The 14,736-nt window shown below is 34.1% G+C and overlaps 1 protein-coding gene across 1 annotated transcript in view; it reads right to left on the bottom strand.

Moving 5' to 3' along the window:
• CATSPERE (catsper channel auxiliary subunit epsilon) overlaps window positions 1-14,736 on the bottom strand; it is a 192,540-nt gene that overhangs the window by 89,815 nt on the left and 87,989 nt on the right. The window contains exon 9 of the mRNA XM_063082895.1: window positions 8,433-8,906. Coding sequence (XP_062938965.1) covers window positions 8,433-8,906 — 474 coding nt within the window. The remainder of the gene's footprint in view (window positions 1-8,432; window positions 8,907-14,736) is intronic.

The raw sequence follows: 14,736 nt of genomic DNA, 5'->3' as shown, positions 1-14,736 counted from the left end.
CTCCTATCAAGAGGTGGAAGTGGTCCAGTTCAAAGCAAAAGCAGACTAGTCAACAGCAGAAGTTATGGCAAAAATTATGGGAGATGCTCAAGGTATTTTGCTTGTTGACTTTCTGGAGGGCCAAAAATAACATCTGCTTATTATGAGAGTTTTTGGAGAAAGTTAACCAACACTTTATCAGAAAAATGCCTGAGAAAGCTTCACCAGAGAGTCCTTCTCCACCATGACTATGTTCCTGCTCATTCCTCTCATCAAATAAGGGCAATTTTGTGAGAGTTTTGATGGGAAATCATTAGGCATCCACCTTACAGTCCTGACTTGGCTCTTTCTGACTTCTTTTTGTTCCCTAATCTTAAAAAATATCTTTAAAAGGAACCCATTTTTCTTCAGTTAGTAATGCAAAAAAAGACTATATTGATATGGTAAATTCCCAAGACCCTCAGTTCTTAGAGATGAAATAAATGGCTAGTAGCATCACTTACAAAAGTGTCTTGAACTTGATGGAGTTAATGTTGAGATACAAAGTTTACACTTTTAATTTTTATTTTTAGTTTCCTTTTTTCCATGAACATTTTGAAGTCCTCTCATATTATTAGCTCTAGTCACCTAGAACACCAGAACTTATTCTATCTACTGTAACTTTGTGCTCCTTAACCCACCTCTTTCCACCACCCCCACCCTGCCTTCCCTTCTCAGCCTCTGGTAACCATTATTCTACCTTCTACTTTTATGAAAACTGTTTTTCTTTTTCTTTTTTAGCTTCCACATATGAGTGAGATCCTATAGTATTTATCTTTCTGTTCCAGGCTTACTTCACTTAACATGATGGCCCTGTTTCATCCATGATGCTGCAAATCACATATTTCATTTTCAAATAGCTGAATAGTATTTCCTTGTGTATACAGATCACATTTTAAAATCCAATCATCCTTTGATGCACATTTAGGTTGCTTCCATTTTCTGGCTATTCTGAATAGTGCTGCAAGAAACATAGGAGTGTAAGTCTCTTTAATACATTGATTTCATTTCCTTTGGGTATATACCCATAGTAACATAGCTAGGTCATATGGTAGTTCAATTTCCAGTTCTCTGAGGAAGCTCCAAAGTGTTTTCCACAATGGCTGTACCAATTTCCCTTCCCATCAGCAATGTAGCAGAGTTCCCCTTTCTTTGCCTCCTCACCAGCATTTGTTATTTCCTGTCTTTTTGATAATAATCATTCTAACAGGGGTGAGAGATCTCATTGTGGTTTTAGTTTGCATTTTCCCAATGAGTCGTGATGTTGAGCAGTTTTTCATGTGCCTGCTGTCTATTTGTATATCCTCTTTTGAGAAATGTATGTTTAGTTCCTTTGCCCATTTTTTAATTGGGTCATTTTGGTTTTTTGCTGTTGAGTTGTTTGAGTTCCTTACATATTTTGGATATTAGCCCCTTGTCAGTTGCATAGTTTGCAAATACTTTCTCTCACTCTGTAGGTTGTCTCTTATTTTGTCAATTGTGCTCTTTGCTGTGCAGAAGCTTTTTAGTTTGATGTAGCCCCATTTGTCTATTTTTGCTTAAGTGCCTCTGTGGTCTTGTTCAAAAAACATTGTCCAGTCTCATTTCATGTAGCATTTACCCTATATTCTCTTCTAATAGTTTCATAGTTTCAGGTCTTAAATTTAGGCCTTTAATCCATTTTGAGTTGATTTGTGTGTGTGGTGAGAGATAGGGGTCTAGTTTTGATCTTCTATGTGTGGCTACCCAGTTTTCCCAACAGCATTTATTGAAGAGGTTGTCCCTTCCCCAGTGTATATTCTTGGCACCTGGATCAAAATCAGTTGGCTGTAAATGTGTGGATTTATTTCTGGGCTCTCTGTTGGTCTATTTCTCTGTTTTTATACCAGTACCATTCTGTTTTGGTTACTGCAGTTTTTAAAAAATTAATTAATTTTTTTAACAGTATATTTTTAATTCAGTGTGATGCCTCTGGCTTTTTTTCTTTTTGTTCAAAATTGCTTTGGCTATATGGGAACTTTTGTGGTTCCATACAAATTTTAAGATTGTTTTTCTATTTCTGTGAAGAACGTCATTGGTATTTTGATAAGGGCTGTGTTCAATTTGTAGATTGCTTTGGGTAATATGGACATTTTGATGATATTAATTCCATCAACCTGTCAACACAGCTTATCTTTTCTTTTATTTGAGTATTCTTCAATTTCTTTACCAATATTTTATAGTTTTTACTATAGAGATCTTTCACCTCTTCGGTTAAATTTACTTCTCAGTATTTCTTTTCTTTTCTTTTTTTGATAGTTATTGTATGTGGACCTACTTTCTTGATTTCATTTTCAGATATTTCATTATTGGTGTATAGAAATGCTATTGATTTTTTATCCTGCCACTTAATATGTATGGTAATTTTTTGGCGGGGTCTTTACAGTTTTCTATTTATATGATCATGTCATCTGCAAATACGGAAAGTTTGACTTCCTCCTTTCTAATTGGGATGCCCTTTAATGCTTTCTCTTGCCTCATTGCTCTGGCTAGAACTTCCAGTACTATGTTAAAAAAGAGTAGGGAAAGTGGGCATCCTTGTCTTGCCTAGATATTAGAGATAATATGGACATTTAGATGATGTTAATTCTTCCAACCCATGAACATGGCATAATCTTTCCATTTATTTGTGTCCTCTTCACTTTTTTTTCACCAAGTTTTTATACTTTTCATTGTAGATGTCTTTCATATACTTGGTTAAATTCACTCCTAGGTTTTTTTTTTTTTTTTTTGATAGCTATTGTGAATGCGATTACTTTCTTGATTTCTTCTTCAGCTATTCCATTACTGGCATATAGGAAGGCTATTGATTTTTGTGTACTGATTTTGTATCCTGCCACTCTACCGAATTTATTTATTAGTCCTAGTAATTTTTTGGTGGAGTATTTAGGGTTTTCTATGTGTATGATCATGTCATTTTCAGTAGGGATAGTCTGACTTCCTCCTTTCCAATTTGGATGCCCTTTATGACTTTCTCTTGCCTTATGGTGCTGGCTAGAACTTACAATGTTATGTTGAATAAGAGTGCTGAAGTAGATATCCTTGTCTTGCTCCACATCTGAGAGGAAAAGCCTCTAATTTTTGTCTATTCAGTATGATATTAGCTGTGGGTTTGTCATACATAGCCTTTATTGTGTTGAGGTACATTTCTTCTATACCCAGTTTCTTAAGTGTTTTTATCATGAAGGAGTGTTGGATTTTATCAAATGCTTTTTCCACGTCTATTTAAATGACATACTTTTTTCCCCTTTTATTCTGTTGATGTGCTGTATCACATTTATTGATTTACATATGTTGAACCATGCTTGCAATACTGGGATGAATCTCACTTGATCATGGTGAATGTTCTTTTAACGTGTTGTTGGATTCTGTTTGCTAGTATTTTGGAGGATCTTTGCATCTGTGTTCATTAAGGATATTGGTCTGTAGTTTTCTTTTTTGTTGTTTTATCTTTTTCTGGTGTTGGTATGAGGTCAATGTTGGCCTCATAGAATGAGTTTGGAAGTATTCCCTCCTCTTCAATTTTTTGGAAGAGTTTGAGAAGAATTGGTATTAATTATTTTTAAAATTTTTAGTATAATTTGACAGTAAAGCCATCTGGTCCTGGGGTTTTCTTTGTTGGGAGACTTTCTATTACTACTTTAACCTTATTACTCCTTATTGGTCTGTTTAGGTTTTCTAGTTCATCATGATTCAATCTTAGCAAGTTGTTTATGTGCAGGAATTTATCAATTTCTTCTAGGTTTTCCAGTTTGTTCACAAATAGTTGTTCATAATAGTCTCTTATGATCCTTTGTATTTCTGTGGTACCAGTTGTAATATCTCCATTTTCATTTCTGATTTTATTTCAGTCTTCTCTTTTTTCTTCATTAGTCTAGCTAAAGGTTTACCAATTTTATCTTCTTGAAAAACCAACTGTTTGTTTCATTAATCCTTTGTACTCTTTTTAATCTCAAATTCATTTATTTCTTCTCTGATCTTTGTTATTTCTCTCCTTCTACTAATTCTAAATTTGGTTTGTTCTTGTTTTTCTAGTTTCATGAGGTATAACATTAGGTTTTTTATTTGGAGTTTTAATTTTTTTGATGTAGGCATTTATTGCTATAAACTTCCACCTTAGAACTGCTTTTACTGTATTTCATAGGTTCTGGTATGTTGTGTATTTTTCTTCATTTGTGTCAGGAATTTTTTAATTTCCTTTTTAGCTTCTCCTACAACCCATTCACTGTTTAGGAGCATGTTGTTTAATTTCCACGTATCTGTACAGCTTCCAATGTTCCAACAGTTATTGATTTCTAGTTTTATTCCACTATCATCTGATTTCAATTCAGTTATGATTTAAATTCTTTTGAATTTATTGAGACTTCTTTTGTGGCCTAGAATATGGTCTATTCTAGAGAATGTTCTATGTGCTGCTGAGAAGACTGTGTATTCTGCTGCTGTTGGATAGGATGCTCTATAAATGTCTGTTACGTCCAATTGGTCTAGAGTCGAGATTAACTCTGATGTTTTCCTGTTAATTTTCTGTCTGGATAATCAGTCCATTGCTGAAAGTGGAGTGTTAAAGTCCCCAAATATTATTGTGTTGAAGTGTGTCTCTCCCATTAGGTCTAATAATATTTTTAATATATTGTTTTTATATCTGGGTGCTCCAGTTTAGAATTGTTATATCTTCCTGTTGAATTGATCCCTTTATTATATAATGACCTTATTTTACCTTTTTTTAGTTTTTTTGGCTTGAAGTTTATTTTATCAGATACACGTGTAACTACTCCTTTTCTTTTTGGATTCCCATTACATTAAACATCTGTTTCCATCCCTTCACTTTCAGTTGGTGTGTCTTTATAGGTGAAGTTAAGTTTCTTGTTAGAAACTTAACATATCATATTGTTGGTTAGTCTATTCAGCCACTCTGTGTCTTTTAATTGGGGGATCTAATTCATTTAAAGTTTGGGTTATTGACAGATAGGGACTTACTTCCATTTTGTTACTTTTTTCCTGTTTTTTTTTGTAGGTCCTTTTTCCTTTTTTCCTGTTTTAGTGCCTTCCCCCACTTTTCCCACATTTTTAAGTTACATTCTAAAATACTGCCTATTTCTTTTACTGTTGTTGTATTTGTTATTTTCTTTAATAGGTTTGTCTTTTAGTCTTCATACTGAAGACATACGTGGTTTATTCACCACCCTTACAGCCCTGAAGTATTCTGAATTTGTGTGTGAACTTACTTTATAGTGAGTCTTATACCTTCAAGTGTGTTCTTGTTACACTTCTGCATCACCTTCTTTCAGACTGAAGAACTCCTTTTAGCATTTCTTATAAGGCAGGTCTAGTGTTGATGAATTCCCTTAGCTTTCATTTACTTAGCAAATTCTGTATTTCTTCATATTTGAAGGTTGGTTTTGCTGGATACACAATTCTTGGTTGAAAGGATTTTCCCTCAGCATTTTAATATATCATCCCACTCTCTCCTGGCCTGTAGGTTTTCTTCTGAGAAATCCACTGAAAGTCATCTTGGGGCTTCATTGAATATATGTTCTTTCTCTCTTGCTGCTTTCAGTATTTTCTCTTTGTCTTTGGTTTCTGATAATTTGGTTATGATGTGCCTGGGGGTATTACTCATTGGATTGAATTTAATTGGTGACCTGTGAGCTTCCTGTACCAGGATGCTGTCATCTTTCTCAATACTTGGAAAGTTTTCAGGCAGTATTTTATTAAATATGCTTTCTAGGTCTTTTTTTCTTTTGTCTGCTTCTAGGTACTCTAATCATGTGTAGGTTATTTTGCTTGATGGTGTCTCATAACTGATGCAGTCCTGTTTTGTTTATTTTTAATTCTTTTTTGTTCCTCTGATTGGCTCTATCATATAATTAAACATACTGCTTTATTTGCATGTTTGTCTTTATCCTATGCAACTTGGTAAACTCTGGGAGGGAGGGAATTGTATCCAATTTACTGTGATATCTCCAACCCCTTGCAGAGTGCCTTGTAAATAGTAGGTGAACAACAACTTTTTTTTCAATCTCTTATTCAAAGAATTACTTATTGTATACTTTCCTAGGGACTGTGGGTAAAGCAGAAAATATAACACAGAGCTTGTTTTCCAGTGAAAGATTTAGTTAATAAATAAGTACACATATAATTTGTTAGGTGATGAGTGCTGTGAATAAAATAAAGAAATGTAAGGGACAGAGGAGGGTGGGTTAGATAAGAGTCAGGGAAGGGCTGTATGATAAGATGACATTTGGACTTAAACTTAAATTAAGTATAACAGCCAGGTAGATATCAAGGTGAACATTATCAGCGTATAAAATAGTAGATCTTCAAGGAACAGCAAAAAGGCCAGTCTGTGGCCAGGGCACAGTGAATGAGCAATGAAGTGATAGGAGATGACATCAGAGTCTGGGGGTCAGACCACATAAGTGCTTTTCAGGCCCTGGTAAAGATTTTGGATTTTATTCTCAGTGAGATAAGAAGTCAAATGAGAGTTTTAAGAAGAGAAAAAATATGATTTTGTATATATTTTTAAAGGCTCACTCTGGCTGCTACGTAGATTCTAATCTGATGGGGGATAGGACAGCAAGGATGAACAGGTAGACCAAATAAAAAAGTATTGTATGTGTGGTCTAGAGAGGACAGTAGCTTGGACTAGAGTAGGAACAGTGAAAGGGGGTTAGATTTATATAGAGCCAACAGAACTTGAGGATGAAATTGTTGTGGGAAGTGAAAGAGGAGGATTCACGGATGGGGTTAAGATTTATGGCCTGAAAGACTGGAAGAAAAGAATTGCTATCTACTCAATGGGGAGGACAAGGAAAGAAACAAGCTGAGTGGGGATGAGGGAATCAAAGGTTCACTTCTGGATATGTTAAGTGTGAGGTGCCTTCTAGTCATCCAAGAGAAAGTATCAAGCAGGCAGCTGGAAACAGGAGTATGAAGTTCAGGCTAGGAGTCACAGCTGGATGGCAGCGAGTGAATATAAATAGGGTTCAGGTATCTGAAAATCAAACTCAGAGATTCTTCTTCATTTAGAAATCAGGAAGATGAGGATAAAAAAGAGACTGAAGAGAAGTAGCTAGTGAAGTAAGACGAAGACCAAAAAAATGTTAACCCTGAAGTCAAGTGAAAAATGTGTTTCAAGAAAAAGGCCATGCTAAACTGTTTCAAATGCTGCTGATAGGTCATGTAAGGTGGCTGAAAATTGGCCACTGAGCTAGCAACATTGAGGTTATTGATAACCTTGGCAAGAGCAGTTTCCATGATAAATTTTATTATAATGGATTCAAGTGAGAATAAGAGGAAAGAGGAAAAAAGGAAGGTAGGCAATACTTTCTTGGAGTTTTTTTTGTAAAGGGGAGCAGAAAGTTGCATTGTTGGGAGTTAAAGGGTAATATGGGGTCAAGAAAGAGTGATTACAAATTACAATGATATTTCCTTTAAGTGCCATGGTTAGTTTATCTCCTACCTATATACCTTGAAGATCAAACTTTCTGTCTTAAAGTACCTCCTATAATGTTTAGTAGATTGCTTTGGAAGAATAAAATCAAGAATAACCATTATTAATTGAAGGCTTACCTCCTGCCAGGCATTGTTCTCAGCATTTTATATACAATCCCTTATCTAATCAACATGTCAGTCCTATCTTATCAATTAGAAAACTGAGGCTTAGAGAGGTCAAACGACTTGTTCATGGATTTGAGTACATGTCTACCTAAATCTACTACACCTGTTGTGGGTTGAACTCTATCCCCCCCCCAAAAGAATGTTGAAGTTCTAGCCCCCAGCACTACCTCAGAATGTGATCTTATTTGGAAATAGGGTCATTACAGATGTAGTTAGTTAAGATGACTTCATACTAGAGTGTGGCAGTCTCCTAATCCGATATGACTGGCGTCCTTATAACAAGGTGGCCATGTGAGGACAGAGACACCCGGGGAGAAGACCATGTAGTGAAAGGGCAGAGACTGGAATGATGCAGCTGCAAGCCAAAGAATAGCAAAGATTGCCAGAAAACCACCAGAAACTAGAAAGAAGCAAAGAAAGATTCCCCTACAGCTTTCAGAATGAACATGGCCCTATCAACACCTTGATTTCTGAATTCTAGCCTCCATAACTGTGAAACAATAAATTTCTGTTGTGTTAAAGCCACCCAGCTTCCTACCCTGGAGATGAATATATAAATTGCCTAATTAGTATCTAAAAAAAAAAAAAAGAACTTGTGTCTGCCATTTTTCCTATGTGATATCACAGTTAACGTTAGGTGAATTTGAAATATATTCATTTTTAGGTGATGAAAAACGCATCTTTAGCTGTTAAAAGCACCACATATTGGTGCATTTAAAGTTGTTACATCTTCATAAGAATCTAGAATAATTTTAGTAGAATGCGAATGCCCTCACCCATAAAAACATCATGAATAATGCTGTCATTTGATAATATCGATAGATTTCCATGTCCTGTAGGTGTTTGTATAACTCCGTTATCGGTGAAATTATGATAATAATAGTAGATCCTGTGTTTATCCCATAGTATTAATTCTGTTATTGCTGAAAATATAAAACGTGGAACTAAAAAACTGTTAATAGGGACATCTAATTCGAAGTCTTGGCACACCTGCTGTCTTGTATCTTCATTATATATCACTATGTAAATCGTTTTGGTCACAGTACATGTAGTGCAATAACTGAATAACACGGCAAGTTCCAGAGGGTGTCCTGTGTACTCAACATTGTGTATGGTCAGAGTATCAAGTGATGATATATTGAGATGATTCCTCATTTCTGTAGTAGTTACTACTTTGACAAAGCTAAGATTAGTATATCCAAGGTAAACTTCATTTTCTGTCCAGATTGCTATGTGGCTTCTGTTTCTTGCTTCCTGTGACAAAATTTAAAACAATTAGAAAAATCTTGGATTTTAGGGAAAGGTCTAACAATTTAGCCTTATAATTTGATGCGTTTAAAAATATAAGGTAGTAACTACTAAGGTTTAACTTTGTTTTAGTATTATTTCTGAAGAATACTTCAGGCATAAAAATGTATTGAATCGAAATATACCATATTACATATAACCATACAAATAATTATTCCAGTAATTTTATTCTTTTGTATATTGTCCTATCAGTAGGAATAATAAATATTAATTCCCTTTTAAATCTTTAAAGCAAATCCAACTTCTCTTTCCTTATGTATTCACCACTCTTGCCTGGAGAGTCTCTTTGACCTTAATGTTTACTAAGGTCGAGGTATAAGAGCATTTCAAACATTTAATTTTTTTTGGAATTCTAGATTTTTTAAATGTCAGATAAAGATAACAGAGAACTTAAAATCTTAGGCAAATCAATCCTACCCTTTTATGGACACAGACTGTTAGAGGGGAATGGCATATAGAAACTGCTGTGTCTGAAATTTAGTGGGCCTAATTTCATTTAGAGAGCCAAGGCCCCCCTCCTCCCCTGTCTCCTCTCCCTACCTGTTTCTAATTCTTAGGGATTTTTACTTACAATGTAATGAGAGAGAGAGAGAGAGAGAATCTCCCAATGCACGAAAATCCTGAGGCAGACAAGAGGAAAGAAAATCTCCCAGTGACCAAATAGCTGGAAGCCAGGCTGTAAAGCAGAGCTAGCTCTTCCAGGGTTTGGAAAGTAGGTGGCTCAACTGTACAGTACGAAGAGATCTCTGTAATCTTTTCAGTGCTAAGATCCCAAACATGGCTAAAGAGAAAATAACTATGATAAAAATGTTAAAGGTCGTGGAAAAGATGGGCAACATGAGTGAAGAGATGGGGAATTTCAGCTCAGACATGGAAATGGTAAAAAAAAAAAAAAAAAAAAAGGAAATGCTAGAAATAAAAAATATGATGTCAAGAATAACAAAATTATTAGATGGACTTAAGAGCAAACTGAAGAAGCAGAGGAATAGAACAGTGAACTTGAAGACAGATTAACAGCATGTACACACACCAAAAATACAAAGAGAGTGAAAAAATAATGAACGGGTCATCTGAGATCTATGGGACATTATTAAATGGTCTCATACGTGTTTTTAGAATTTTAGAAAAAGATTTTCATCTTTTTCATCTAAAAATTTTAGATGAAAAAGAGAATGGGGTGGAAGAAATATTTGAAGAGATAATGGCCAAGGACATTCCAAAATTAATGAAAGACATCAGCCCAGAAATCCAAGAAGCTTAACTGAACGTTAAATAGGGTAAATACAAAGGAAATCACACCTAAACACACAAGAAAAACCCTGCTGAAAACCAAAGATAAAGAACAATCTTAAGAGCAACTAGAGGTAATAAGACACATTACATACATGAGAGCAATAATACAAATAATGGCCTACTTTTTACCAAAGTGATGGAGGCCATAATATAATGGAAAGATGTCTTTATAAATTGCTTTTCAAATAAGACAACAATAAAAGCCACCTGTATCCTACAATTCCATATTCAGTGAAAAATATTTTTCAGAAATGAAGGTGAAAAACTTTTTCATACAGACAAATGCTGAGAGAACTTGCAATACAAAAAATTTTAAAGAAGTTCTTCAGGCTGAAGGGCAATGAAACCAAAAGGAACTCTGGATATGCAGAGTTTATATCTATATTTGTACACATTTATGACAATTGGCTATTTAAATCAAATATGAACAATGAATTATAGAATTTATTATAGCATATTTAGAAGAAAACAAATGCCAAGATGATAAACTGAAACATAGCAATAGTTACATTAAATCTGAGCAGGCGCAATACTGAAATTTAAGCACAGAGACTATTACCCTGATAAAAAGGCAGCTTAAATGTAAAGGCATAGACAGGTTGATAGTAAAAGGGTAGAAAAACATACACTATACAAGAACTAAACATAAGAAAGCTAGTGTTGCTATATTATTATATTCAACTAAAATCAAAATGAAATATTACTTCACACCCACTGAGAGTTTAATAAAGCAAAGGACACACGAAAATTTGCTGAGGTGTGGAGCCACTGTGAAAAAGGCTGCTATAAATATTTTATAATGTCTTGATTACTACAGCATTATAATGTGTGGTAGGAGAAATTCTCTACTACCTCATCCCCTCCCAACTCTCAGCTCTTTATTCTTTCATATGATTTTTACTTTATTTTTGGGGGTGGCTGGCTGTATGGGGATCTGAACGCTTGACTGTGGTGTTGTAACACCACGCTCTAACCAATTGAGCTAACCAGCCAGCACCATATATATATTTTAGAATCAATTTATTGACTTCCACAAGTAAAATTTGGATTTTTATTGAAATTGCATCAAATATATAGATAAATTTGAGAAGAACTGAAAATTTTATAATATCCTGTGTTCCTACCCATAAACATGATACAGCTTTCCATTTATTTAGGTCTTCTTTACTGTTTTTATAACATTTTATTTTTATCTCAACCAAGATCTTATTCATTTTTAGTGGGATTTGTTTCTAGATACCTTCCAGTTTTTCTATTTTAAATTTTCTTATCATATTTTAGATCAGATACTCAGAATTGATGTCTTAACAGTATTAAATCTTCCCACCCATGGAAATATATATACGTACAAATATATATATTATACACACACACGTGTGTGTATATTTGCGGTTGGCTGATATAGGGACCTGAACCCTTGACCTTGGTGTTACAAGGCTGTGCTCTAACCAACTGAGAAACCAGCCAGCCCCATGATATATTTTTCCATTTATTTGTCTTTTGTTTTACTCATTAGTGTTTTGTAGTTTTTTTTTTTTTGTTTGTTTGTTTTTTTGTCTTTTTCGTGACCGGCCATCAGCCAGTGAGTGCACTGGCCATTCCTATATAGGATCCAAACCTGTGGGTGGGAGCATTGCTGCGCTCCCAGCGCCGCACTCTCCCGAGTACGCCACGGGGTTGGCCCAGTGTTTTGTAGTTTTTAATGTACAAGTTTGCAAATCTTCTTTCAGTTTATCTTCTAGTATTTTGTATTTTTAATCTATTGTAAGCAGTATTTTTAAAATTTAAATTTATGATTGCTTGTATAGAAATACAATTGGTTTTAAAATATCGATCTTATATCCTGCAATCTTGGTAAACACACTCAGTAGCCCTGTTAGTTTTTTATAGATCCTGTTAGTGTTTCTTCATTTAATAATGCTGTTTGTGAATATAGTCTTATTTCTTCCTTTCCAAAACCTTTTTTCTTGACTTATTGCACCTGATAGAACCTACAGTACAATGTTGAATAGATGTGGTATGAGACATTCTTGCCTTATTTTAAGCAAGAAAGGCAAAAGAGAAACAAAGGAACAAAGAACAGGTGGTATTAATAGAAAACAAATACCAAAATTGTAGACAAACTTAACCACACAAATAATTACATTAAATATAAATGGACTAAATATTCTTTTACCATTTTGTGCAATATTAGCTATAGGTTTCTCATAAATATCCTTTGTCTCTCAGCACCGCACTCTCCCGAGTGAGCCAAGGGCCAGCCCCATAAATGTCCTTTGTCAAGTTGAGGAATTTGCCTTTATTCCTAATTTTTTAAAAAAATTATTATATTAGATTTTTTTAAATGCTTTATGTGCATTTATTGAGATGATCATATGGTTTTTCTTTTTTAATTTGCTAATATGGTGAATTAACATTCATTGATTTCTATTGTAAACCATCCTTTAATTCCTGGGATAAACCCCTCTTGGTCATAATGTATTTTCCTTTTCATATGTTGTTGGTTTCCTAAAACTTTATTTAGAAATTTTAAATCTTTGTTTATGAGAGTTATTGGTCTGTAGTTTTATATAGACCAATATAAAATGCTGCCTCATAGAATGAGTTGGGAAGTATGTTCTCCTTTTCAATTTTCTGAGTTTGTTTAGAATTGGTATTATTTATTTTTAAAATATATGGTAGAATTCACCAATAAAATCCTCTTGGCTTAGAGTTTTCTTTGTGGGAAAGTTTTTATTAACACTCAATTTCTTTAATTGATATAGCATATTCATGTTGTCTATTTCTTCTTGAGTAAGCTTTGGTAGTTTGTGTCTTTCAAAAAATTGGTCCATTTCATTTATGTTTTGAATATTTTGTTTTAACTTTTTATTTAAAGTTGCTTATAACATTCCTTTATTATCCTTTTAATAGCCATAGAATTCGTAGTAATTCCACTTCTCACAATTCTGACACTGGTAATTTGTGTCTTCTCTCTTTCTATCCTTATCAGTCTGGCTAAAGAGTTATCAATTATACTGATATTTAAAAAGAAACCCAGCTTTTGGTTCCATTGATTTCTCTCTGCAGTTTTTCTGTTCTCTATGTCATTAACTTACCCAGTAATTTTTATTATTTCCTTTCTTCTGCTCACTTTTGGTTTAATTCTCCCTTCTTTTTGTAGCTTCTTAATGTGGAGGTAGTTGATTTGCGACATTGCTTCTTTTCTAGTATAGGAAATTAATGCTTTAAATTTCCTTCTAGGTACTGCTTTAGTAGCATCCCACAAGTTTTGACATGTCTTGTTTTTATTTTATTTCAGTTCAAAATTCTTTCTAACTAGCTTTTGAACTTTGTTCTTTGACTTATAGGTTATGTAGATACGTATTAGTTTCCTAATATTTTGGGGATGTTGCAGATTCTTTTTGTTATGGTTTCTAACCTAACTCCATTGTTGTCATAGAACATACGTTGAATGACTTGAATACTTTAAAGCATATAAAGACTTGTTTTATGGCCCAGAACTTTGTCTATGTTTCATGTTTCTTTGAAAAGAATGTGTATCTTGCTGTTGTTGGGTGGCATGCTTAATAAATGTAAATTTGATCCAGGTGATTTATTGCGTTGTCCAAGACTTTTATTCCCTTACTAATTTTCTGTCTGGTTGGCTAGGACATTTGGTACTATGCTGATTAGAAGTGGCGAGACTGGGCCTCCTGCCTCGTTCCTGATATTTGAAGAATAGGTTTTTACTTTTCACCATCAAATATGATAGCAGTGGGCTTGTCATACGTGAAGTTTGTTATGTTGATGCATATTCCTTATATACCTAATTTTTGAGGATTTTTATCATGAAAGAATTTTAAATTTTTCCAAATGTTTTTTCTGCTTCTATTGAGATGATCATATGATTTTTATCCTTCATTTTGTTAAAGTGGTGTATCTCATTTAGTGACTTGCATATGTTGAAACAGCCTTACATCATAAGGATAAATCCTACTTGATCATGGTGTATGATCCTTTGGCTGTTGAATTCAGTTTGTTGAAGAGTTTTGCATCTATTTCATCAGGTATAGTGGCCTGTAGTTTTCTTTTCTTGTAGTGTCTTTGTCTGACTTTGGTATCACTGTAATATTGGCTTCATAAAATGAGTTTGGAGTATTCCCTCTTCCTCAATTGTTTGGAAAAGTTTGAGAAAAGCTGACATTAGTTCTTCTTTAAATGTCTGGCAGAACTCAGCAGTGAAGCTATTAATTAAGTCCTGGGATTTTCTCTGATGAGAGACTTTTGATTACCCATTCCATATCCTTAAACACTATTGGTCTGTTTGGATTCCCTATTTCTCCTTAATTCAATTTTGATAGTTTGCATGTGTCTAGTTTTTATCCATTTCTTCTAGTTTGTCCAATTTGTTGGCATATAATTTTTTAAAGTAGTCTCTTATGATTCTTTATGTTTCTGTGATATCAGTTATAAGGTCTCCTCTTACACTTCTGATTT

This window comes from Cynocephalus volans, chromosome 18 (genome assembly GCF_027409185.1).
Source record: "Cynocephalus volans isolate mCynVol1 chromosome 18, mCynVol1.pri, whole genome shotgun sequence".
Lineage (NCBI taxonomy): Eukaryota > Metazoa > Chordata > Mammalia > Dermoptera > Cynocephalidae > Cynocephalus > Cynocephalus volans.
This window is presented reverse-complemented; position numbering and strand designations above follow the sequence as displayed.